Consider the following 25,905-nt stretch of genomic DNA (forward strand, 5'->3'; position numbering starts at 1 on the left):
TTTTCAGCAGCTTATAGATACTAGAGGCTGGAGTTTAAGTTTTAAAGCGACTTAATCTTGCGTGGTTTTATCCGGCCAGGCCTGCTCGTGTATTGCAGCAGAGGGGGCCTGATGGAAAGCTGCTATTCCCAGCATTGAAGCAGAGCACTCTAGAGAGCAGAAATGATTTAAATTCACAAAAAATCCTCCTTAACCTCTCCTTTGGTAGAGATTTCCAGGAAGAACAGGCATGACCCTTTTCAGAGCAGAGCCTGGGCTTCTGGATGGATAACGCTCACAGATCAAACCCGCTGTCACAAATTGAAGGGGCCTGTAGTAGATAAAAGACTGGATACTTGGGCAGAGACACTTCCATCAGAGAAGAAGAATATTTAGAGGTTCGAATTCCAGTGTTTCGGGACCATAAATCGGGCACTGTACGACAGGGTGAGGAATTTAACTGTCATTAACTGGCCAGAGATTTATGTACAATGGAATCAAATAGTTCCTTGGTCTTGGGAGGCAGACAGGATTTACAGAATTGCACCAAAAGGCAGAGCCAAATTTATCGTGAAACATCTTGTAAATGCAAATGCTGGTGAGGAATGTGATGGTTTATGTACCGGTCTTCTCCCAGATAACTTTCATCTTGCTCTCATGTTATGGATATATATTAATAGGATAATAGCTACTAAAATAATGTTTACTGAGGACATACACAACGGGATGAACTCTCTGCCATTATGTCTATGATGTCCCTCCCAAACTATTAGTCTGCTTATTTAAAAGACTGAATAGTTGCTCCCTGGCACTAAAAGAGGCGGCAACTTCCATTTATGGCTGGGAAATTCCCAAAGAGAAATGTGCTGTCAGTTTGTTCATCCCTCTGCAATGTGGAATGGGTGAATTCTCTGAAGTGCTGAAGAGCTTAACTAAGGACATGGCTTTAGCCCAAGCTTCGTGCTGGTTTACATGTTCCCCAACCTTCCTTTTGCAAAGCGGTGCTTGCATAGGCTGGCTAACCTCAGGCGTCGTACGCCTGGGTGATCTGCTTTTATTTTGGGTACAGCGAAGGCAACTGTGGGGAACAACAGAACATTACTGTCCCAAAATACTCTTGTCAGTGACTTTCTTCACTCCTTAAGCAGTTTTAGAAATGTCATCTCCAGCGTTACAGATGAAATTTTGCTGTGCTGGATTCTCTCGTTACAGGTAGAGTGAGATAAAAATGCTAAATTAGATAGAAGTGATGTGTTTAGCGAGTGGAATGGATTGTCAGTGGTGAGAAATGGAAACCGATTACTCACAACTCTTTATCTTGCAGGCCACGGGGTTAAAGATTCAACTTGTGATAGCAAAGTTCATTAACTTACTCAACAGTGCAATTCAAGAAAAGATTTTTTTTCTACTTGATTAAAAGTGATGAAATCAAGCAAGTAATTAGTCTCGTTTGTTCAGCTGTGAATTGGGGCTTAGCATGTTCTGGTAGCTACGGCAACAGCACCGGGCTGATAACGCCAGCCCTTGGAGCAGGAATGGTACCTTTGCCACAGCACCGAGGTGTCAGACCGGAGAGACAGCAAAAATAAACAGGAGCTCCCAGCAGAATGTAAATAGGGGGTGGCGGTGATTTCGGGAGGTTGGTATGTGTTTGAACAGGGGGTTTGCTCATGCAAGAGCTGTTCTGAATGGGTTTCTGGTGGGTGTTTCTGCCTCGGGATGGAGCCTGCACCTCTCCTGCCTATGCAGTTACCTTATTTTGCTGCATACTTTTAAAGTTTGCTTTGAAGAAGACAGATTACGAGCATAGGCGGTGCTAATTATCTCCAAACCGTTCATAACACGTACGTTTTATTATCTTTTGATGCACTGTCCTACCAGGGTTAATGTTTTCTGCATACTTGATCTTGCGTTGCTTTTTGTTCTTTTCAGAGTTCTTGGATGTGGTTGCCCTGTTGTCATAAAACACAATTGTGTTGGGGATTGTTTCCTTTAACGTGTCAAGTCTTGTGCTCTCTGGAAAGTGATTGTTGATACCAAAGCGCTGTTTGTTTGGAGAGAGATAAAAGACCCTCGTACAAAGTTTGCGTGTTTAGAGTTATGAAGAATCATTCCACGTTTGCATTTATATTCCGAAACGATGCGGCAGGGAGGAAGGCAGCGCAAAGCCAAGGTTGTGCTCAGCGGTATCAGTCAACACTTGTTGGAAGCACATGTTTATTAAATGGCTTGATTTCTGAAATAATAAAGTTATTGCACCCTGTTACCCAGCCTCGGGGTGTTCATCAGGAGTCCTCCTATACCTTAAGTACACAACTATACCTCCTATACCTGAAGTACACAACTATGTACTATGTGGGTAATTCTTCTGTAGTTAAAATGTGAATTGATGCTTTTGTGTCTCAAGTTGGTCTTATCCCCCAAGCACAAGCTGTGTGTTCAGCATTAAACAACCTTTGACTCTGAGTGTTGAAATGCCTTATCTCCAGGCAGTGAATTTGTGTGTGAACGGGGCGGAGGAGAAATGAGCTAATTCTAATGGAGTTAATTTTTTCCTAAAATCCAGCAGCTAGGAGCTGCACACAGGGCTTGTCCAGTTGAATTCTTCTCTTTGCTCTTTTATTTGCTTGAAGCATACATGTATTGATATAGTTTGATGGGGATCTGCAGGCAGGAGGGAATGAACTGTAATATATGCATTTTTGAGTGCATGAGAAGTTAAATGCGAAGCAGAACTGGTGGCCTAGGGTAGTGCTGCCTGCCAGGAAAAAAGCAGCTTAGGGCTGCGGTGCCCTGGAGCCTCTGATTCTAATCTGCCTTGTCTGAACTAGTTGAAATGGATTTCATTCCCCTAAACACCTTAAAGAGCTTTCTGTTTAGGAGTTTATCTGGTTTTTGCCTCATACCTTGTTTTCTTCTTTTCCTTTTACAACAGCTCGTAGTTGATGTAGGAGTGTGTTACTCTCCTGGCATCCGCTCAGTCTTTTCAGAAAAACCCTAACTCTGCAATTAATTTAATCCCCTTTTTCTTCTTTTGGTCAGCCAGCAAGATTTCCCAAAGGGAACCTGACCTTGTTTTCATTGATTGCTCTGCAGTTTGACCCCAGTGTGGGTCTGGGTTGTCGCGTTTTGTCTGTGGGAAGCACACGGAATACGCATCGGCACCAGGCACTGCAACTAAATACCCATAGGAGTGTGCAGAATGAGGCACGACGGCCTTTGAGGAGTCAGTTGCAAAAGCTGTTATTCTGATTCAGCAGCAGTTATCTTTATTTGTACGTTTGGGCAAGAAGCTTAGGTATTTCTATACCAAGTATTTGGAGATTTGGGGGAGAAATGTGTGGTTTCAAACTCTGAGCAGGCTTTGTGCAGTTGGAAGTAGTTATTTTATTAATAGTAGCACTACCCGCTTTGTGTGTAACCTCACAGAGCTGTTTGACCGAAAATTATTAGTATAAGTTATGTATCTTCAAATATCAGTTTAGTGTCTTTCAGATATCTATTTTAGCCTTTGTGGGTGCAACCTGTAAGCATCAATTACTTGGGTTTGTGTTTGGTAACTTGTTATTGCAATACTCCAAACAGAGTTTGGAAAAATAAACACTATGGTGAAAACTTGGTGTGGGCTCACCAACTTTAAGGAATATGGTTACAAAATGAATTTGCAAGACTCCCCTGATACCTGGGTTCAGTGGGAGCTCTCTGAGAAGATGCCAGAAGGTTTCTGGTGCTTTGAGTCATTCTGCTTTTGATCAGATAATCAACGTGTTTTGCTTTGGTTTGGCTTCACAGGCGCTCGCAGCCAATGCTGGGACAGGCTTTGCAGTGGCAGAGCCTCAAATTGCCATGTTCTGTGGGAAGCTGAATATGCACGTGAATATCCAGACCGGGAAATGGGAACCTGACACTTCTGGGACCAAGAGCTGCTTTGGAAGAAAGGAAGAGATTCTGCAGTACTGCCAAGAGGTGAGTGTTTCCGTGCCATCTTGCATCTTCACTGCTGCTAAAGAATTGGATTCCAATTTAGCTGGTCCATAGCAAATTAACCCTGCAGAAGACAAATTAGTGTCTGAGTAGCTCGGTGCCCTGAATTGCTTTGCTGTATTCCTGCCCAGCGAGGACACTGCAGTGGGATTTAGGAGCTACCTCTCATTTAGATCAGCTTACGCTGCTACAGAAGGTCCCTGATCTGTGAGTCAGAGACGTATCTGTGTTTGTCTTTGCAGGGGTTGCTCCAAATGTTCTTCCCTTGAGCCAGTTAACCAGCAGTTGCTCCGTGTCTGTGCAGAATGGAACCTGACACCTATTCCGATTAGAATATGACTGTGTTGTTATCAGTGAGGTTTTGTTTGTTTTGTTTTTTTAATGGGAAGGTGATAGAGCACACCATGTATGGACTGGAAAATGTTTAAAACTGTTTTACAAGGCTGATATAACTGGGGCTACATTTGGCTCATGTAGCAGAAACCTAAATATAAGTCAATGTCTGGACTCAAGAGCTCAAGCAGGACGTAGGGATGATATTAATACATTATAAATGGAGCAGGCATAAGGAGGTGGGTGCATATCACCTTGACAAGTGATGAGAAAGTCTGAAGATGTTACTAAAGCCTATTTGTTGGTGGTCGCCCTCTTCCAGAGGGTTAAATACTCCTCCTCCAATACCATGCAAAGCCAAACACCTCACGTTCCATTTCTCAGCCCTGTGTGACAGTCAGCTGGGGGCTTTTTTATATCTTCAGCTGTTGTAAGCTTGATCCAGAGGAAAATGTGTGTCCATGTGCAAATTCAAACTTGGTTTTGGTTGAGGGTCAGCCTCGCTACTCCTGCTTAGGAGCCACTTTGCACGTTCTTTGTCCTTTCCGGAGAGAAACCTCTCTCGGTCTTGTTAAACAGATGTATCCAGACCTTCAGATTACAAATGTTGTGGAAGCCAATCAACCTGTCAGCATCGACAGCTGGTGCAAGAGAGGGAAGAAACAGTGCAAGGACCACACTCATATCGTCGTGCCCTACAAGTGCCTGGGTGAGTGCCTGGTGGGGTGTGTTTCTACATTCTTGTGGGAGGAGCAAACAGTTCCGTCCTGGCTTCTTACAGAGGCAACAACTGAGTTTATAAGGCTCTTCTCACATCAGATTGCCATTTCCACGTTCAGCTTCCACTTACACGTTTTTGTTTCCACAAGATGGAACTCTGCCTTTTTCAAACAGATCGACAGCTTGATAACAGCTGTGCTGGAATAATGGTGCCTGGCGTGAAAAAGAAATCCCCATTCTCTCTGCAACTGCCATAAAAACCTGAAGGCTATTGTATTAGAGTATCACAAAGACATTGGGACTTAATACTCTCATCCTATTTTTGTGAAGCTTTAATATTTTGTTGCCTTGGAGACTTAAATACTCAGTGTGTTCAGGCTTCCTGCTTTGGTCTTGGCAAGAGAACTCTATTCTGTTTCAATGACTATATTTAAATTTTGCTGTTTCAAAGAGGTTCTGCTTCTTGCAGCTGTATCCCATGTCCCCACTTTGAACTGTGAAAGAATATGAGATAAACTGTGATGGATTTCGTGGTGCTTTCCAGAATCCATCCACCCACTTGGATCAGGCAGCATGTTTAGCTTGTTTTACCTGCGGCTTTTGACCCGTGGGTTGTGCCTGATGCTGTGCCGCACTGCGGGTGTTCTTAGTATTAAGCTTAGTCTCAGCTGGCTGAATCTCTTCCCAGTTATCCGCTGGAAAAGACTTGTTTTAGAAGAAGTTTTGTGCAATCTCGGGGAGTCTGATCGCTGGGAGCGTTCAGCGGGAACCGTTTGTCGCAATTTGTATCGGTATCTCAGGTTAGCGTGTGGTTCGATGCAAGAAAACACGAGCAAATCTGCAGAACTGTGTGGGTTCTGTTCTCCCGTGTGTAATACCCTCCACTGGCTGATCAGAAAGCACCATAAGAAACGAAATTTGATGTGGATACATCCTGGGAGAAAGACCTTAAAAAACGTTTCTCCAGTTTTAACAAATGGTTCCTAGGGCTGCCACTCATGTGTGCAGGGTATGGTCATTTGAAACACTTGGACTGAAGATGTTTTCCTGGTCTTCTCGCAGTATCTAGATATCTCCTCATTTTAAAATTACTGGATGTGGTATTTAAATCTGCGAGAAAGAAAACAAATATCTCAACTTTGAGAAAATTTCCGATGTTGAATTGCAGTGGCGGCGTTTGGTAGGATGCACTGTATGTGCTGCCTCTGGTTGTGCTCTGGTTTGGGGCTGTATAGTTGTTGTATTTTTCAGCCCTCTGTTTTTCTTAGGACTGTATGAGTCAGGGAATGTGCTGCAGTTGATCCTGAATTAAACCATCTGGAAACAAAACAAAAACAAAGAAGACTTGCTCAGATACCCAGATACTGAAAACATAGATAATGCTTGTGGCACATAAGAATTTCCAGCCTGTTACAACACCAGACAGCATGAACGAGCTTTGGTATGGTGCAGCTCATTTAGAAACTGGTGAGGAAGTGGTTTGAAGACGTCCGTATGCAGATGCAGTCTTTTCAGAGACTGGCATGAAATCTCTTTGCTCAATCCTGTCTGTTCCACGAACAACCATTTATTAACTTGCACTGTAATCCTGGCCTTCAGTTCAGCCGTCGGGTTCACATGATGGTTCAGAGATCAGCCCTTACTCCTGTGTTTTACCTTGGGAGCTCTGAGGCTCTGTTTTTTTGTACATTTGCAGAAATGGCTGCTGGTCTGACTTGTTGCTATTATGAATAACCCAAACCTTTAAGGCAATTGCAACAAAATGCTAGCTCTGTTTTCTGTTGGAAGTTGAACTTGTGTTATGGGACAAGTGACCTACAGTCGTGCCTTGTTTTTCAGTGGGTGAGTTTGTGAGCGATGTCCTGCTGGTGCCTGAGAAGTGCCGGTTCTTCCACAAGGAGCGCATGGACATGTGTGAAAGCCATCAGCACTGGCACACGGTGGCAAAAGAGGTAATTGAGCTGCTGTGGCTGGGGTATTTATTCTGGATCTGTCTGCTTGTAGTACTGGAGCAGAACAGCATTTCTCTGGGGTCTGTTATTCCTGTGTTGTAGTCTATGGACTGAGGCAGAGAGCAATGAAAAAGAATTATAACTATTCAAGTGACTTAAAAAAATCTGTGTAGCTAGCTGAGTTATTCTTCACCCCTGAGAAGCTGTCATAAGTAGCTTGCTTAAAATCATACTCGAGGATGGAGCTAGGAATTGAAATCGGGTCTCTAGAATATTGCTTTGACCAGTGGCTCATCCTTCTTTCCAGGGTAAAGAGCTACAGAGATCATAGAATGTTTCCTATTTTTCTTGCACATTTTGCATTAATGTACCTGCTGCTGCTGGGGATTTGGTTGGAAGTGCTTGCCTGGGGACAATCTGAGTTTCGCTGTGACTGATTAGTGGAGGTTTTACATAAGAGATGGATTATCTTCTCAGAATAAATCTAGCCCATGGGTTTTTTGGGGTTTGTGTTGGTGCTTGGTTTTTTGTTTTAGGTTTTTTTCCTATCTGACTAGGAAGAATATTGCAAATTCTCTGCACGCATTTTAACTGGGGATAATAAAACCAAGATCACAACTAAATGTAGGGTTTCCATTTTGTAGAAACAGCAACGCAATGCTCAGTTGTGATGGTGCTAGTAAAGATGAGGTTAAACGTTTTTTAACATCCTGGGAGCAAAAGCCTGTCTAAATAAAGCTGGGCTAGAGCAATCACCTTCTAATTGAGGACAAACTTGCTAATGTCTAGCAAATTTAAAAACCACTTGTTTTCAACGTAGTTGGAGAGCTTTTCCAGAAATATTTGGCTCGTCTTACATCCGTGCTGTAACAAAGCAAAGTACAAAAGGGTTCCAATGTACATAATAAAGTCTTTCTTACTTCATTCTTTTCTCGGGCACTACAAAGCCGTGTATTTCCTTAGCTTAAGAGAAGTGTATAGACATAACGTCTAATCGCAGTTTGCGTTTGGCTTTTTCTTGAATTATCTGATTGATTTTTCATCTACAGCATGTTAAAATAATCTTGACACAAAGCCCGTTTGAGCGATTATTCACTTGCTCCAATGTAAAGTTTAATAGATAAAGTTTAATGAAATGGCCAACCCAGAAGAGCAAACAGTAGTTCTGGTTCTTTTGAGTGCTCTCTCCCTCGAGTTGGCACAAAATGTAGTTATTTTGCTGAACTTAGCCGGGCTGACAGATCCGCAGTTGTTAGGGGCTGGGGAGTGCTTGGTCTGTTAACACCAGGAGGCACCACGTGGCTCTGAATCTGGGGCTTTTCTCGGGATTTCGCTTGATCTACAAGTTTCACATCCTTTTTCCTTTGTTCGCACTAAGGGCGTAGGTTGCCGTTATCCTGTTGCTGCGTATTTTAGACCATTGGCAGCATCCTTGGCATCTGTGGTAGGCAAACATTAGCTTTATCCAGAGCAAGAACGCGATGCTGATGTGGCGTTACCGTGCTTCTCGTTCAGGCCTGTCTGACGGAAGGGATGATCCTGCACAGTTACGGCATGCTGCTGCCCTGCGGGGTGGACCAGTTCCACGGCACCGAGTACGTGTGTTGTCCTCAGACGAAGGTTGTGGATGAAGCTCTGTCCAAAGAGGAAGAAGATGAAGACGAGGATGAAGATTACAACCTTTATAAAAGGTAGGGTTCTCACTGGCATGGGTGTTAACAGTGTTTGAAGTTGTTGTTGCCTGTTTAATGCAACGACTCCCTTGTGGTGAGGATTGAGAGGAGAATTCCTGTGCTTTTGAAGCTCCCTGACTGAACTGTATCCCTTCAGTGAGTTCCCTACCGAGGCGGGTGTAGAAGACTTCACAGGAACAGCTGTGGAGGAAGATGAGGATGAAGACGACGAAGGGGAAGAGGAGGAGGAGGACGTGGTGGAAGACCGCGACTACTATTACGATAGCTACAAAGTCGATGATTACAATGAAGAGACCACCACAGAGCCTACCAGCGAGAAGGCGGCTTCCGAAAAAGAAGTCAGCAGCGATATGAAATGTAAGACACATTTTAGCCTATGGAGCTCTTGCTACCGTGAGAGTATTTTTATTTGCTGTCAGTTCTGATGGGGTTTTGATCAAGTCAATAAATACCACTTGAAAGTTTTATTTGCCAGATAAGTTAGCAAACACAGAAAAGCTGATGATGCTTATGTTTCAAGTGTCGAAATTAACTCTCTAGAGCATGGGCCATATGTTTCCAGATAAACAGCATTTCTGCTGGCAGAAAGCCCAGTGTTTGGCACGTTAAACGGGCACCTCCATGCAGGTGCAGCGTCGAGTCAGAAAAAATCTGCATAGGCTAATTCTGAAAAATCTTAAAGAGACATTTGGGGTACCCTCAGAATTTAACATCCTAGTTTGGCGTGATTTGTCTTGGATGTGGTGTTTTATACTCATTTACAAAAAGGGAGCTAAAAGTGGTGGGCCACACTGCAGAGGTGGCACAAAGGTTGAGAAAGATACTTGGTGCTGCCTTAATAGCCTTTGCATAAACTCTTCTCTTTCATGAAAGAATATCAGCCAACACAATTGGCCTGATTCTATTATGCAAGTAATATATGCTTACTGCAGTGGTGATATACATTAGACTTGCAGTTGCTTTTGTTAAGTGGTAGGTGCCGCTGCAGAGGGCATCTGCTGATGGTGTGGTGCCTCCGCGCTATACCATGTCCTGTACTTTGCGTGTGGAATTGGCTGCAGAGGAAGGAGCAGGGGAGAGGGAGTGAAATTCAATTAGCTACAGATCACTGAATCATTGCCAGCAGTTCTTGCATCTTTTTGGTAAAGTGCCAGCATGCTGCAGATAATTTCACTTGCTGAAACAAGGCTTAGCTCAGATATGTGCAGGACTCTTACAGATCTGCAGGTGTTGAAACAGAATTGGAACAATATGATTGGGGTGTCTGTTTTGGGGGTGCGCAATCTTTTTTCTCAAATTAGCATGAACAGTTACTCACTTATACACCGTATCTGTTCTCTTGTCTCAAATTAATCTAGCTGCTTGTATCACCCGCTTATTGTGAAGCAATCTAGACCCATGGGTACCTAGAATTTTGATATTTAGTGTGTAGATGTTCCAAAACTTAAAAACCTAGCCATGATGGTCATTCCTTTTGCTTAAGCTGCCTTTTCGCTTGCTCTTTTAGCTCACCTTTGAGATGTGAAGTGTCTCTGCAGAGAGAGTGCAGCAGAACAGGGCATCTTTGAGCAATTTAAGCAGCCCTAATGGGTTTTCTTTCCATCATGTTGGTTTTATACAGTGCAGACTCTACCACTGAGACACCTGAGGCATAACACTGTGGCATCAGCAGAATAGATCCTTGCTGTTTCAGCCTTTAGCTAGGGAGAAATCACTCTAGCAGATGAGAGCTTCATGTCAAGACAACTGCTGCTGCACCTTTGCTCCAAAGCACCACATGCAGGCGCTTCCCTGAGCAGCGCTGGATCTTTTTGCAGCGATAGACCCCCCCAAAACTGACAAAAACCCTTTGGTCTGATGCCAGCGCTAGTGCCCCAGAAGGAGGTGTGACCTAGAGCCACTGCTGCTTTGCGTAAGTCGCTCGGGGAGGCCTGTGCTCCTCACCAGCTCACGTTCTACCCCGTCTCCACACAGCTGTCTGCTCCCAGGAGGCGATGACAGGGCCCTGCCGGGCTGTGATGCCTCGTTGGTACTTCGACCCTAACAAGAGAAAATGCATTCGCTTTATATATGGAGGCTGCGGAGGCAACAGGAACAATTTTGAGTCAGAGGAGTATTGTATGGCTGTGTGTAAAAAGATGAGTAAGTCCTGCCTCCCCCTGGCCCTTTTGCAGCTGGCCTCTGTCTGTCTGGCGTTTGGTGTCTCCTTCTCCTTGCCTAGGTCAAGAGAGGATCCGTGTGTAGCTCATCCTTTTGGTTCTGGTGTCTGCAGCGGTTCTGTCTGTCCTTTTGCAGCTTGTCTCCGTTTCTCTAGGTTGTGAGGGTGAGCTTTCCTGGGGAAAATGGCTCTCGACATGCTGTCTGTGCTCACCGTTGGCTTCCAGCTCTGGCTAAGGGCTTAGTTCTCGTCTTCCAGATCTGTAGCAGGGACCAGGGGCTGTGTTGCACCTCTTGGGAAAACATATATCGTGCTGTTTGCAACACTGCCTTCTTTTCCAAATATGTGGAAGGAAGCTCTTGCTGTTTTCTCAGTTGTGTTACCATGCATGCGTTTGAACCAGTTGGTCCTGCTCCCCGTTCTCCTGCTAGTAGGCATTTTCTTGCTATTGTATTTTGGAAAAATATCAGACTAGTAGTATAGAATTCAGATTCCCACTTTCAGCTCGATTTGAAATATGAATCATGACTCAATCCTTGCATTTTTGAGAGCTTGAGGTTTTTGGCACCAGTTTCAACTGGTTTTATGTCAGATGATAAAACTACCAAAAACATTTTAACCTCCTTATTAATCTTATTGTTGAACTCCAGCACTTCCACTTCAGCTACCATTAAAGCCTTTTGAAAGGCTTTTTGTGCTATCTGGGGCTTGGCAGTCTGACTATACAGCCATAATCCTGTTTACAAAATGGGCTTCATGCAAGTGCTTTAGATTGGGCTGATCTAACCGAAGTGGTGAAATAAAAGATGCGGATGTCAGGAGCTTTTCGTGCAAAAGTTTGTCCTGTTACAGAGGGATTCGGGGCTGGAAGGAGAGTTCTCTGTGCCCAAACCTGGTTCAGAAATGCCATGAGCAGTCCCAGAATACAGTGCTGGTCTGACGTTGTCCCTTGCACGCAACAATACTGCCCATGTTTTATGTTGCTGTTATTTCATGTAGTGATCCTTTCCCCTCTATCCCTCCTTCCCCAGTTAAAGGTTGGTGGATTCAGGTACATGTTAAACTCTTACCCTGTGTTCATGCTGAAGTGCAAGGTTAATTTTTTTTCTTTCTTTCAATGATGTGTTGGAGTTTTTTAGATTACTAAAATGGTTGAAAGATTGCCTTGACTTTCCATTTCTGCCCTCCCTCTGCTGAAGGGCAACAACAGAGTGCATCACGTCTGCTGTAGATCCTTTCAGAAAGGGCTCTGGGATGTGTAGTTTCTAAAACTGTACCACAAATACGCGGTTCAGCGTTTCCTGAACTGCAGTATATGGAGTACAGAGCTCCTCGTTTGCGTTTTGCAGATGATTGTAATTGTCAGTTCTAAAGTTCTAGTTCTCCCCTTGTCGAATTCAAATGACTTAAAGATACAAACCGTGCTGTTTATTGGAGAAGTCAGTTTGTCACACTGGGCCTCCTCCTGTTGCTGTCTTGTCTGATATCATTGCCTGTTAGTCCTGCATGGTGCATCTGGTAGGGAAGGTAGGTTTGAAGTGTAAAATGTTGGGTAATGTTTTGTGCAGATTTATTGTCAAGCTTCCTAATCATATTAATGATGTCTGGAGCCAGCTTGTCAGCGAACAGCTAATGCACAAAATGTCATTTAAACTATCCAAAGCTAATGTGAAAGGGAAGAGAAACCAGGTCCTTTGTTCTGCAATCCAAGTCGTTCTGTTACTGGAGCTGAATAATGCTCGTCTCAGAACTTAGGAGAAGGCTGAACAGGTGCTGGTGCATTGATGTGTTTTTGGGATGATGTAACTAAGTGATGTTGTGCAGTAGATTGGCAGCTTAAAGATACTTCTGGTAGGTGGTGGTTCAACAAACTCAGTCTGCCAGATTCTTAATTACACAGGCATGGAGATTCCTCTCCCTGCCTGCCCTTTACATTCCAGATCACAGTTTTCTGCCCCTCCGCTGATCCTTACCCTCTCTTTGCAGTGCCAACCGATGATGTGGATGTCTACTTTGAAACCCCCGCCGATGACAACGAGCATGCTCGCTTCCAGAAGGCAAAGGAGCAGCTGGAGGTCAGACACCACAACCGCATGGACCGGGTGAGCATCTGGCTTTAGTCTTTTGTGCTGTGTTGCATAGTTGCTGACCGTGTTTTTCTGGACAAATTGATGGTGAACTGACTTATTTGCCAGTCTCCAGCCTTCTATGTTTCTCCTCCAAGGCGACCACACTGTAGCTGTTAGCTTTCCATTTCTTTGGGGTGTTGGGAGAGACCAGTCACTGGCGAGACTTAACTTGCTGCTCAAAGGGTTTACGTGCTAGGTTTAAACCCCATAGCAGCTCTATAGTGCTTTCAGAACATAGCTGGGCTTTACAAGGATCTGCATGTGAAGGCAAATTAGCTCGCAAAGACCAGACATAAATTGGTGTCTTGTTGATGTGTTCTGTCTTTTTTCTGTCCAGGTGAAAAAGGAGTGGGAGGAAGCAGAACACCAGGCTGTAAATCTCCCCAAGGCAGAAAGACAGACTCTCATTCAGGTAAGAGTTGAAGGACCTAAAGAGAAAAGTTACTGGTGCTCGGCCTTCATCTTCTGAATAAACTAAATGAGAGCTGCTAATATTCAAAGCCAAAAGACGACCGAGATGGAAGAACAGCTTTCCTGTTCTGTCAACAGCTGCCTTTTAGAGGAGATTTGATTCAATTGCGTGCTTTGTTCTTAATGCTGGAGATGATCCAATACTGTGCCAGGTCCTTTCCTAAACTCAGTAGTAGGAAGCTATCTCATGCCTCGAGCACAGCGACAGCAGAGCCAAATTGTAACTTCAGACCTTTGGCCTGTTTTGTACTAACCAGTGGCCTCAGCCCAGCTCAGGTTGGCCCTGACTCTCTGGACACACATTTCCTTTTCAGGCAGACTTAGCGAAAACCACTTAGGCAGCAGATAAAGCTGGTTTGCTGCCAAAATGCCAATCTTCTACCTTATGAGGAGAGTTCAGTTAGTCTGTGAAGTTAATCGGGGGAGTTCTGTGTATGGGATTGTTAGGAACAGGCTCTTCTGGCAGTGACAACTATATGAAGATCCCTCAAACCGTTATACAACTAAGTCACTGACTCCAGCTTTGGATTTTATCCTGGAACACAGTTTTCTCTCTACATGATTTAATGTCAGCCACTGTTTGGAAATATATGCAAGTCCAGAGAGTATTTCAACATCTCTGTTGAAATATAACAACACTTAATGGACTTTTCTGGTTCACTTGGAGATGTGGGTTATGACCTTTCTAATAGAACATATAGAGATATTTTTCTGAAGGCGTGCTGAGGAAAAATCTCCTATGAAACACCTTTATAAACTCTTTCAAATTCAGATTAATGGCTCTAGGCTGAAGGGGTCTATCGTGTTTCCATATGGCAGCGTTGAGGTAAAGAGTTAATGCTGTGTCACTGTTCAGTACGGTCTGGATCTCCCAGCTCCAACATGACCTCGATCTTAAGGCCACATACCCTCATCAGGCCTTTCAAATGTGTTATGAAGGAGGTTTGGAAGACAAATTGTCACTATTTGCAGAGATTAAATCTGCACCAACATCTGTCAGTGCCCTTCTCTCCTGCCGTAAACGCCCAGGACGCGCAGTGTGACAGGCACTATTTGTTCTAAGGAGTTCCGTGAGTGAGAATGGGTGACCCTGCTGCATACAGTTCATTTCACAGACTCCTTTCTTTGTTCCAGCACTTCCAGGCAATGGTTAAATCTCTGGAGAAAGAGGCAGCAAGTGAGAAGCAGCAGCTTGTGGAAACTCACCTGGCTCGCGTGGAAGCCATGCTGAACGACCGCCGTCGGATCGCTCTGGAGAACTACCTGGCCGCCCTGCAGGCTGACCCGCCGCGGGTGAGTGTCTTGGCAATGGATTTTTACAGCGGGGAAGGGTAGGAGGTGGGCATGGCTTGGTGAGAAGACTGTCTGTGACCTGCCGGGGCAGAAGGGGAGAACAAGTTCCCAGCAAAGCTTTCCCCACCGTGGCAGTTTGTGCTAAAGACCTAGCAGTGGGTCTCCTATTGACTCACTCCCTTTTCTCCTTGGTTAAAAAAACCTCCACTTTGTTTAATGTTCAGAAGACATAGTGTTTTTAGTGAAACATTTAATTTAAAAAGAAAATATCTAAGAGCTTAGTGCAGGTGATTGATCTGTCCAGTAACAAAGCAGGCTCACATCCAAAGTGCTGTATTTCAGCTGTGAATTATATTTGAATCCTATGGATCTGAACTCTTGCCCTGCTCCAATCCTGCAGCCCCACCGCATCCTGCAAGCTCTGAAGCGTTACGTTCGTGCTGAGAACAAGGACCGTCTGCACACCATCCGCCACTACCAGCACGTCCTGGCGGTTGACCCAGAAAAGGCTGCGCAGATGAAATCTCAGGTATGAGAGTGTTTCTCTCAAGGGAGGCATTGTTACCCATCCCTGGCTGTCAGACGCTCTAGAAGCCATGTGTCAAGTCCTCACGTTAATTTGCTGGGTACTATAGCAACTTCTCATACTCGTGCGGAGATCTCCCACCCTGTGTGCGTGTCGCCTGTCACCAGATGTGCTGCCTGTACAGTTTTCGTTGGCACTTGACTCTGTCAAAAATTGAGGATTGAGATACCATGGAACATCCACTCGTAGCCACGAATTATTCTTGGTCACAATGACCACTCCAGGGGTTTAAAACTAGTTCAGTTCAGTGTTTCTTTTTATCAAGCACTCATGAAATTATTTGCTGGGGACCTGTTCATCCCCGAATAGGCTTTCTCGTTTCTTTCAAGACCTTTTTGGCTAAGTGTTTCTTTGGTTAGGCTCGTTCTTCATGATGCCTGTGGTTTGAGTTTGTGGGAAATGTCTTGTACCTCTGCAGAGTTATTGCTTTGTTTCCAAAGTGTAATCCATAACTCTTGCCAACCGCTGATCGTCATTGCTAGCTTTATTAGAAAGTCTGTTTTGATGAGTTCATTTTGTGCTGTTGCACTATATTTTATTCCTGAACAGCCAGAAAGCAATTTTTCTTCTGTGGGGTAGCGAGTGTCAAACCTGGCCAATGTACTTGTAATAGTAATTGCACATATTCCCAAAATCTTCTGAATTATGTCCTGATGCTTGTTTTTTAAAACCCATTTTAAAATGGTGAAAGATGTACTGGAAGGCCCAAGATGCAAATTAAGAATGGCCTGTTAGCATTGAAAGGTCTGTTCAAATGCAGAGAGAGGAGCTTTAGGAATGTAATCTACTTTTTACCAGTCCCAGTTCGTGGCTGATCTGCTGCTTTGAATTCTCTTTGAATTCTGTAAGGCATGAAAGATATGTGAGAACAGAAAAGAATGGAGAGCTGCAAGGAGACAATGCGGTGGAGCTGCCAAATGGAAAGGAAATAGGCACTGAAAAGAAAATGCTTTATTACTTGGCTGTCTGAGCAGGAGATGGAAATATCACGGTTTAAGAGTCATACAGGGACTGGACTCTGTCAGTGTCACCTGGTGAGGTGTAGAGTGGTGGTGCAGTGATGTTCTAGAAGCGAACTCCACACTCAGAGGTGCCTGGTCCTGTGGGTTTCATGTTGTTTCTGGGTGCTACCTTCAACTCTCGACTCTCAGATTCTTGCCTTCTCATTGAGCTGTGCATCCTCAGAAAGACCAGTAGCTGCTGTTTGACTCATGATGCGCAATATGTGAACACCTTTTCAAGAGACAGCTTAGCATGTCGAGCACGGCCCACCCTGCCCCTTTGTTCTGATGCTGCCAAAACCCAAGAGGGTGTGTGTGAACTGTATTCTTAAGCTAAAACCTAAACAGTCCTTAATTCATTCTGAAGGCTGCAGTGTCAACAAATCGACATGCGAGGGATGTGGGTGGTACAGTTCAATTTCCATTGGCTTTACTTTTCAGATGCACTTTAAGCTCCTCGATCGATTCTCTTGATTGACAGGCTGCCACATGTAAAATTAAATTGCTTTCATCCTTGCTCTTAAAGGTCAGGTACACGTCAGACTGTGAAACAGGTCCATTCAACTCCTTAGCTTTTTCCAATATTTGACCATCAATATGAATGTTTTTCATGGTCTACATGATCCCTGATTATGCAGCACCCTCTTCAGGTCAGGCTTAACTTCACTGGTGGATTTAATGTGCTGGGGAAGAGTGATTTGAGGTTGTGTAGAGTTTGGATTTATTTCTCCACTGAAGGGAGAACACCAGTGGGTGGGTGTCGTGGGTGTAAGACAAATGTAAGGCCACCGTTGTTCTGAAAGGCACCTTTGTACTGCAACCAGAGTTGATAAATAATATTGTCTGCTCCTTTTGCGTGTATCTTTTCTAGTAGTCAGGAATGATAATCCATTTAATTAAGCACTTGTTTGTAGCTGCTGCAGGAAATTAATTATGACCGTGTCTGGCATATGGGAAATACTAGCTTCAGTATTTCCAGTGGGGAGCTGGGAAATACCGAAAAATACTGAGAGCGCCATGTACGCATGGCCAGTTCCCACAAAGCACGATGCGCTAGAGGGCATCAGCCAGAGAACTGGACTAAATGGACCAATGTCACTTTCTCTTGTCTGTGACAGATCCACCAGTCATAGATGTTCTATTAAACAAGTGAAATACCAGTACCAGTGTAGTGAGTGACAGTCTTTGCCTACTCCAACACACTCTTGTACATCTGTAGGTGATGACACATCTCCATGTGATTGAGGAGCGGATGAATCAAAGCTTGTCTCTGCTCTACAAGGTGCCATATGTGGCTGAAGAAATCCAGGATGAGATTGGTGAGTGTCTCTGTGTGTCACTGTGTTAGATTATGAGCTTTTATATGGAGTGAAGTGGGCTCCAGAAGGACTGCTGGCTCCTTTGAGGGGATATCCTCAGCGAGAAGCACTTGGGCTTAAGCTTAGGTACCACGGGGCAGGTATTCTCTGGGTTTTGCAACACAGCCAGAATAGCTTGCTCCTGAGAATTTTCACTGTCCGTTAAAAAAACTGCACAGTATTCAGAATAGCAAAGCTCTCTCTCAAAGGGTGATGAAAAAGATCCATAAAAATAAGCAGATGCTTTCCTGCTTTATAGGAGTTTAATCCCATCTTACCACATCAAACCTCTTGGCCCTTGTTTGTGTGCGTTTCTAGCTAACGCCTATATTGAGAATTCCAGATGAGACTTCAGAGCGTGCAAGATAAGATAACCTGGCAGCCCCGAGCCGTGTTCCCCTGCAGCCCTGCCTCGGCTCTCCCCAAACCATCTGCCCCTTTCTGTTCCTGCCAGGCTTCACGCCGTTTGTGGAATATTTCCTCTTCTTCCTTTCAGATGAGCTGCTTCAGGAGCAACGTGCAGACATGGATCAGTTCACGTCCTCCATTTCTGAGTCCCAAGTGGATGTCAGAGTGAGCTCCGAGGAGAGCGAAGAAATTCCCCTGGATGGCAAACCTTTCCGTCCGTTCCAGGTGAAAACCTTCCCGGCCTTGCCTGAAAGCGAAGGTATGTGGCACTGAAAATTGGGTTCGCTGGCTTTACGAAGCATTTGTGTTTTTTCTTAACCAGTAGGCTCAGCTCGCTGGCACAAAACGCTCCGTCCCTTTGGGTGATTTAAGAGCAAAGCAGCCACCCCAGCAGAACCCCTCAAACTGTCCATTGCAAAAGAGGTGGTGCTGATAGTAATTTACACTGAGCTACTGTTTTGATTTGCAAAATTGCTTTATCTCTTTCCATTTTGCAGGGAATGTTGACTTTTTACTGTGTGGCTTGACTCTTGAATTAATTTTCAGTCTTTAACCAAAATGCTATCATATAAGGTTAAAATCTTTATGCCGTGACCTGCTGAAGGGCTACAGGAATTATTTTCCTTTTTTTTTTCCAATACATATTTGTATTTTTTGCCTCATCGGGTGTTGACAGCTGGCGTGTGTCGATTTATTTTTAAAATGCTTGAACAGAGTCCTGAGCTTAAAGAAAGCTGTAGCCTAAAAGCTTTTCCCAGGGTCTGAGTCAGAAATCATGCGCAAGCCTTTTTTCCTTTCTCTCTTAATCTCCTTTCTCTGCTATTTTTGTTTTTGTTTTCCCTCCTGCTAGATCCTCAGCCGGATTTGTACCATCCAATGAAAAAAGGTTGGTTCTAAGCTGCTCCCTCACAGTGCTTTCGATCACTCTCCTACCTTCTCAATGTGTTTGATAGCTTCATTTTAGTTTCATACTCACCTTTGTTTTCATTTCCTTGCTGTCATTTAGATCAGTAACTTCCAAGTTTGCTTGTTTAGGCCTAGTGTTAAAGAAACGAGTTAGTCTGAGTATCTAGTTGTGTGTGTTCCTCCCGTACGGGCTCACGAGGTGTCTCGGCGTGCATGGAGCAGCTTCTTTGCTCTCGAGAAACGTGAGCTTAGCAGCCGTGCAGCACTTTGCATCTCTCCATGTGTACTCACGTTCGACGCTTCTCAAAATAAACCTGGTGATGCTGATGGTAAATACCCTAGGGGCTCTTGGGCCTCCTGCAGAATGTGTCCTTACTGCCCGATGACAACACTGAACTCAGAAGGAGTGCTGCAGCAGACACAGGCTCCTATAGATACTATAGAGTGCAGCTAGACCGGGAAAATCGGAGATTCCTTCTTTGTGTTCATGGTCTCCTTGGCATCACCTTTTCAAACGTAGCATCTCTGTGTGATTATCCATTTCTCCTTTAAGTTGTTGTTAATTCTGTGGTAACTCAGTGTCTGGCTAAAAAGAAGCTTCCTGGGCTTTAAGAGCGGTGTAGAAATGTTGGCACTAAATGAAATCCTCTGTTAGAGATACAGTCTCAGGTAAAGATCAGGCCCAGCTGATCTGCTCCCGCAGATCTACTTCCCAGAGTAGAAATGGTACATGTGTTTTGTGTGGGGAGTAAACCCAGCATTTTAATCTGCTTTTGGTTCCAAATATATTATGCAGAATCTCAAAGGAGAGCAAAGGATTTTGCTAATAACCATTTAATATGAGCACAAACCATTCTGTAATGTGGTGAAAGCCAGGTAGCTTGAAACTATTCTCAGTGTTTAACTAGAAATGTAAGTCACCTTCATCCCTCTTGTGGAGCAGTGTACAGCTAACTCAGTGTGCTCACTGCCCTGGAAAGAGTTGGGACAGCCTTTAGTTTGTTGATTTTGGGGTTCTTTTTGTGATTGCTCTATTGACTTAAAGATCAGTATAAGGTATTTCTCCCCATTTAGGTCAATGGAAGAGTTTCTGATGACTTGGGGACAAAATCTGTATCCTTCACTTACCTCTTCTCTCCCTTCCCTTTGCACTGAATTTCACAAGGGCTGCCAGGGAGCTTTGGGGTTGAATTTTGTTTTTGTTTTTTGTGCGTGTGTTTTTTATCTTTTCCCTGGGAAGTACAGAATCCAAACTGGGCCTCGGAGCTGCCCAGAACTGGGTCTGTATTCGGTACAGCACGGCGTGACAAATAGCAGAGTGCAGTGCAGCAGCTCAGCTCCCGGCCCTGGAGACTGCGCTCTGCTGGCTCCTGAGAGTGAGTAAAGCAGCCATAGGCCAAAAGCTGACACAGTAGTTCTCTAAAAACTATTTGTGGCTGGTCTCTCCAGAAAATCCCCATCATTGACTTTCACAATAACACGACCTGCTTCGACAGCCGTGAGAAGTCAGCCTGGCAGTCTTGGCCGTGCTTGGAATTTGATTGCTGTCTCCAGAGAATCGTACGGGGAAAAGGGGACGCGTTAAAACCCGAGGCGCTTCTTTTGCGAGGGGTTGGAGCGAAACGTTCGTTTTCTTGGCATTTTCAGGCAATAAAAACTTGCCTTGGAGTCAAGTAGCCCTTCCTCGCATGTCATCAAACAACATGCTGCCCAATCCAGCAGCAGTTGCCGTAATGTCTTGGGCAGCCTGCAAGCTCAGCAGCTTGCAGAGGTGTTTGCAGTCACCGGCGGAGTGTTGAGTGCTGTAGTAATATTTCCCCTACCTCGTGCTCATTGTTGGAGGGGCTCTGCTGTAGTTTTGAGCCTTTGCTGTCCTTCTACTCGTGCATTAGGGAGGCGTAGGTGTTGTGAAGGATGTGATGTTGTCCCTCCTGATCATGGGGAGCTGGCATTCTCCTGACTTGCTGTCGTTGCGTTTGGTCTGAGTTGTCTTGCATTGGAATCTTCTGTTATCGATCTGATCTATTTATAAATGCTTCAGATCAAAACAGTTTATGCAGAGCAGCCGCCTTCTGTTAATTGATATTCTTCTCTTGAGCCTATGCTAGTTCCAGCCTAGAAGTGGGTGAGTGATGTTCCCAGTACAAAGGCGAGCGTAGTTCTTCGCTCCTCCCTTACCCTGGGATTTATCGTTTCTGGGCTTGTGCCAGATACGGGACAGCAGCTCATTATGGAGCCGCTCCGGGTGACCTTGGGATTCTCATTCCCGAGGTGTGGGCTGATGCGCTCGATTTCTAAAGAATGGGCGATGCTGACGGCGCGGCCGGAAGCGTTCCCTGGGCAGAGAGGACGTGCGTCCTGCCGTCACAGAGCTCGCACCCAGCTGGTGGTGACCTGGGGTGACGTTAGCAGAAGGGAACTGCGCATTCACCATTTGTGTTATTTGTTGCCTCGGACCTTTTCTAACAGCAGCACTTTAACAGTATGGTATTTCTGGATTTACACTTCAGCCTGGTTTTTGGTGAGTCTTGTCTGCTTCTCTCATTGCCACCTCATTTCCCCTCATTAACAGAACCCCCCTGATCACTTGTCACTGTAGCATAGCTTATGAGCTCCCCTTCTGACACAACAGCATGAAGACAGATTAATTATCAGCGGTCCATGCGGTTACACACGCTAGCCATGGCAGCTCTACAAAGAGTAGGTAAACCCTTCCTAAATGTCCCCGAGGGCAGACTAACGGTCCCTGCCTTGCTCTTTTGATGCAGGTTCTGGCATGACCGAGTTGGATGGTCTGATTGGCGCTGAAGAAAAAGTGATTAACAGCAAGAACAAAGTGGATGAAAATGTGGTGAGCCCTCCACCTTTATTTTGTAAAGCAAAGCCTGCCATTGGACACTAATTAATAGCGGTGGCTTATTTCCATGTCTCCTTCCTGCTTACAGAATGTCAGCGTATTCATTATCCATATGGTGTGGGGGAGTCAGTTTTCTGACTGTTGTGGGCTCTTAATACTGATGAGCATCAGAAGGGTGGGAGGGTGAGGGAAGGAGAGAGCTCCAGATCTTTGGCAGCCTGAGCTGGAGAAATGGTTGATTTAGTAACTGCTTTCCCAAGCAGAGAGACCCTTTGATACGCCTTTGTTTTAGCTGAGTAGCTTGCTGTCTGAATATACCGAATGCTGATGTGATCATCTGTCTTCTCACCTATTTTTCATGGCAAGGAAGGTCTTACTGCCTTCTGAAGGTAAACAACCCAGCAGGTGTTAGCTCTGTCTGCAGCGTAAAGAATTCACTGGGTCAGAAAAAACATGGACTTCTGAGAGTTTCTTTTCAAAACTGTGTTAAAGCCACAGGTTAGATCTGATGCAACAGAAATGCTGTGTCCGAGGCAAGTGCCTGGTTTTTCAATTGGGCTTTTAGTTGGAGGCAGTCTGGATGTCCAAATGCTTGCAGAGCTAACTCAGGTAGCTTTAAAAGCTGGAGAACATCTCACGCTGTTGAGAGCAGGAATGAGATGGTAGGTGGTTCTGAGCCTTTGCTAGTACTCGTTAAAGGTCTCTTGTCTGCCTTCAGATTCCTTCTGCCACCTGTTTTGTATGGCTCCTTTCATAAAACACTTTTGTGACTGTTTTCAGGTAATTGATGAAACCCTTGACGTGAAGGAAATGATTTTCAACGCGGAGCGTGTCGGTGGGCTGGTGGACGAACCGGTATGTATGTGGCTACCGAGTCTAGCTGAGAATCAGCAGATTCCTAAAGCCGGATTTCGTTTTCTGTGCACTCTTTCTCTACCCGCTCCGTTGTTTTCTTCCCTCCAGGATAATGACAACTCCCTCCGGGATGACTTCAGTTTCAGCAGCAGTGCCCTTATCGGTCTCTTGGTGATAGCGGTTGCCATAGCTACTGTTATAGTCATCAGCTTGGTGATGCTGAGGAAGAGGCAGTACGGGACCATCAGCCATGGGATTGTGGAGGTGAGAACTCCTGCTCCATAACCGGGGATGAAAATAGTCAGCGCCAAATCACATGGTGTGTGTAGGGGGGTGAAGATGGCAGGAGCTGCCAAGCCATCAGCTGCTCTGCTCCCAGCTGGATGGAGCTTAACTCTGTAGATGCCGACGTCTTTGTCGCTGGTTTATCAGTATGCAGGTATCAGTCATGAGCGTGCTGGGACCTGTCACTTCACAGTGGTATTTGCTTATCACAAGGAATTGAATTAAGCTTCCCTGTCTGGCTCAGGATAGGATTTAGCAGTAAATGAGCTTTTCAGGCGATATCTTTAGCAGGGGAGTAAGTCAGTCAATCTCTAGCAATTTGTTCTCCCAACTAATGTAACAACGATGAAGGCAGCGCCATGGGCTGAACGTGGAGGAGCAGTTCTCCCCCACCTTCTGCTCCTAACACTCACGTTTCTAATGACACCTCAGTGGAGTCTGGAGAAAGCCCCTTTTCCCCTTTGCTTAACTGATGTGGGAAATTACAACTACCTCTTTAATGAGAGAAGTGGGTCCCAAATTTCTAACATTACCTGACTTATTAGTGTATTTGTGGAGAACGTCCCCAAAAAGGCAAGGGCTTTTTTCACCTGTTTCCTGCTTGCCACAGTGTTCATCCAGCATCTGCTTGTTGGCTCTTGTTACTACGAAATAAAGCCTCCAAGTGCCTCCTTTGACCAGTAACCCCTCTGGTCTTTCTAAAGGTTGACCCGATGCTCACCCCAGAAGAGCGGCATCTGAGCAAGATGCAAAACCACGGCTACGAGAACCCCACTTACAAATACCTGGAGCAAATGCAGATATAAAAGAGATGAAGATACAGCAGCCCTGAGCGGGAGAGGCGCGGGGCGGAGGGCCAAAGTGGTCCAGCGTTTTGGATCAACTACTGACCAACAGTTGCTTCGAGAGGACTTCATCCTACATTCAGAACTCCTGGATCATTAAGACTATAATTACTACTGTAGAGTTGCAATTTCCATTCTTTTAAATGGGTGAAGAAATGATAATATAACAATATGATATATAAATCTCCTTAAATGGGAAAAATGGATCTATTGCAGATATTTGACTGAGATGTAGTTTTCTTTTTTTTTTTTTTTTAAATAATCTGAAAAATACCAGTTCCGTTGTACTGTTGTCTGATACAAGCTCTATATATATAAAATGGGAAATGTCGATTTTTATTTCTGATAGAGCACCTGTATATTGAGGGTCATTTGTACCAGCCCGCCTTGTAAAAAGGAGACAGTTGTGGGTCTTTGGTCATTTTGGCTTTTATATATAAAGCAGTATTCTTTTTTTTTTCCTTTTTTTTTCCTTTGAAATGAATTTCACTGGGAGTTGCAAAGAGATTAATTTAGGGATAACTTAGGGAACTATGACAGCGTAAGCGAGGGAAGCAATTGGGAATGGTAACTAACAAAAATCCTTATAATGAGAGAAAAAAACTAAAAAAAAGAAAAAAAAAGAGAAAAAGCCCATCGTCATATGCCAGTGGTGTGCACCCTGCTGCCCAGCAGTGCGGCCCTAGGAACCCAGACTCCCTGGAGGCAAGGAGTGAAAAGGCTTCTAGCATCTCTGTTCATAGTTATTCTAGTGGAATGTTAGAACATGGTTTGTGCATCCCGGGGTCTGCACATTCCCCTTCCACATTCAGTTCTGCTCTAGACTTGGAAGTTCCTGGTATTGAATTGAAATCCTCCGTTCTGAACCAGTTTCCTTCAGTACTCACCTGGCATTAACAGCCCCCTCTCGCCACTACTTTCTAATTTTCCCCAGCTCTCCTGCCTCGCCAACATGGTAAGTAGTTGAGAGACGCAGGTTTTGGACGCTTTGCGTCTATTGGTGATGTTGGGCCGTAGGCACAGCTTTGGGTCTTTGCCCAGACGTGACAAATCGCCACAGTAATCAGTACCTTGGGAGCTGATGAATGCGGAGTTTGCTTTAACAGGGCTTAAAACAACAGTTTGCTTAACGGGGGTTAAGAGAGGGGAAGTTGGGAGAGGGATCCTGCCTGCTCTAAGGGAAATTGGATGCATAGGCCCCGAGAAGAACAAAAGGGGTATTGTTCCACTCACCATCATGTCTTTGTAATGCTTGTATAGTTGGTGTTAATGCTCACGGCTTTTTTTAAATCTGGAGGTTCTGGTAACCTGTGGTGTATTTTTTCTATTATTCCTGTGACTTTTATTTTCTCTTCCCCTTTCCGTGTCTCTTCCCACTATGCACAGATTTACCTGCAAACTCCTTAGTGTGGTCTGTGGGGAATGTACAAAGTTTAAACACATCAATAAACACTTTAACTTCCAGACCGTTTCTTCTCTTTATTCAAGGGCTCACATAGTTCCTCTCTTCTCCCACCACGTCCTTGCCAAACATGCAGAGACATTTCTTTGCTTTTTTGTCCACTATTGCTTCAGTGAGAAGGAAGGTTCTGGTACTGAGAATGTATAACCGTGTCCAGACTCTTTTGTGCTGTTTCCAGATTTGTGGAGAGAAGGAGACGCGATACTAAACCAACACCTGGGACTCCCGTATAACATTCGGTCCTCACACCGGAGTGCAGGTCAGTTAGAGTGGCAGCCACCCTTCCAATTCATAGATAAGAGGACACAGAAGAACATGGGCCTCATGCAGTGACACAGTTTCCTTGAATGTTTCCTGGTGTGGATGGCCAGATCGAAAACATTTTGAAGATGTGAAGAGCCCAGGCGGTAATTGGCTAATAACTATGGTTAGCATTTACTATATCACTTCTAACGTTTTTGTTTTATGAAGGGAAATAACTTGAGTGTTTGATTTAACTTTCTCTTCCAGAACACCTAAAAGTACCAGCCTGTGAAGCTCACAGCTGTCTCTGCTCCTGTATGTCATTCCTCTTCTATTTTCCTTCTCTGAAGTGTGACCTCGAACGCAAATTGCTCCTCTCTCACGTC

General features: G+C 44.7%; 1 protein-coding gene across 5 annotated transcripts in view; it reads left to right on the forward strand.

Annotated features, from left to right (window-relative positions):
• The window catches only part of APLP2 (amyloid beta precursor like protein 2), a 42,910-nt gene extending 17,632 nt beyond the window's left edge, over positions 1-25,278 (forward strand). The window contains exons 2-18 of one of the 5 annotated variants that reach the window (XM_065855795.2): positions 3,772-3,945; positions 4,876-5,005; positions 6,856-6,968; positions 8,484-8,659; positions 8,799-9,019; positions 10,637-10,804; positions 12,807-12,922; positions 13,287-13,361; positions 14,555-14,713; positions 15,114-15,242; positions 17,520-17,619; positions 18,155-18,325; positions 18,917-18,952; positions 21,741-21,823; positions 22,610-22,684; positions 22,793-22,948; positions 23,674-25,278. In XM_065855795.2, the coding sequence (XP_065711867.1) occupies positions 3,772-3,945; positions 4,876-5,005; positions 6,856-6,968; positions 8,484-8,659; positions 8,799-9,019; positions 10,637-10,804; positions 12,807-12,922; positions 13,287-13,361; positions 14,555-14,713; positions 15,114-15,242; positions 17,520-17,619; positions 18,155-18,325; positions 18,917-18,952; positions 21,741-21,823; positions 22,610-22,684; positions 22,793-22,948; positions 23,674-23,775 (2,184 nt within the window). In that variant the 3' untranslated portion in view covers positions 23,776-25,278. The remainder of the gene's footprint in view (positions 1-3,771; positions 3,946-4,875; positions 5,006-6,855; positions 6,969-8,483; positions 8,660-8,798; positions 9,020-10,636; positions 10,805-12,806; positions 12,923-13,286; positions 13,362-14,554; positions 14,714-15,113; positions 15,243-17,519; positions 17,620-18,154; positions 18,326-18,916; positions 18,953-21,740; positions 21,824-22,609; positions 22,685-22,792; positions 22,949-23,673) is intronic. The other 4 variants (XM_065855796.2, XM_065855797.2, XM_065855799.2 and 1 more) reach the window with 4 other exon arrangements.
• Positions 25,279-25,905: the final 627 nt, after the last annotated feature.

The sequence above is a fragment of the Patagioenas fasciata genome, chromosome 24, assembly GCF_037038585.1.
Source record: "Patagioenas fasciata isolate bPatFas1 chromosome 24, bPatFas1.hap1, whole genome shotgun sequence".
Taxonomy (NCBI): domain Eukaryota; kingdom Metazoa; phylum Chordata; class Aves; order Columbiformes; family Columbidae; genus Patagioenas; species Patagioenas fasciata.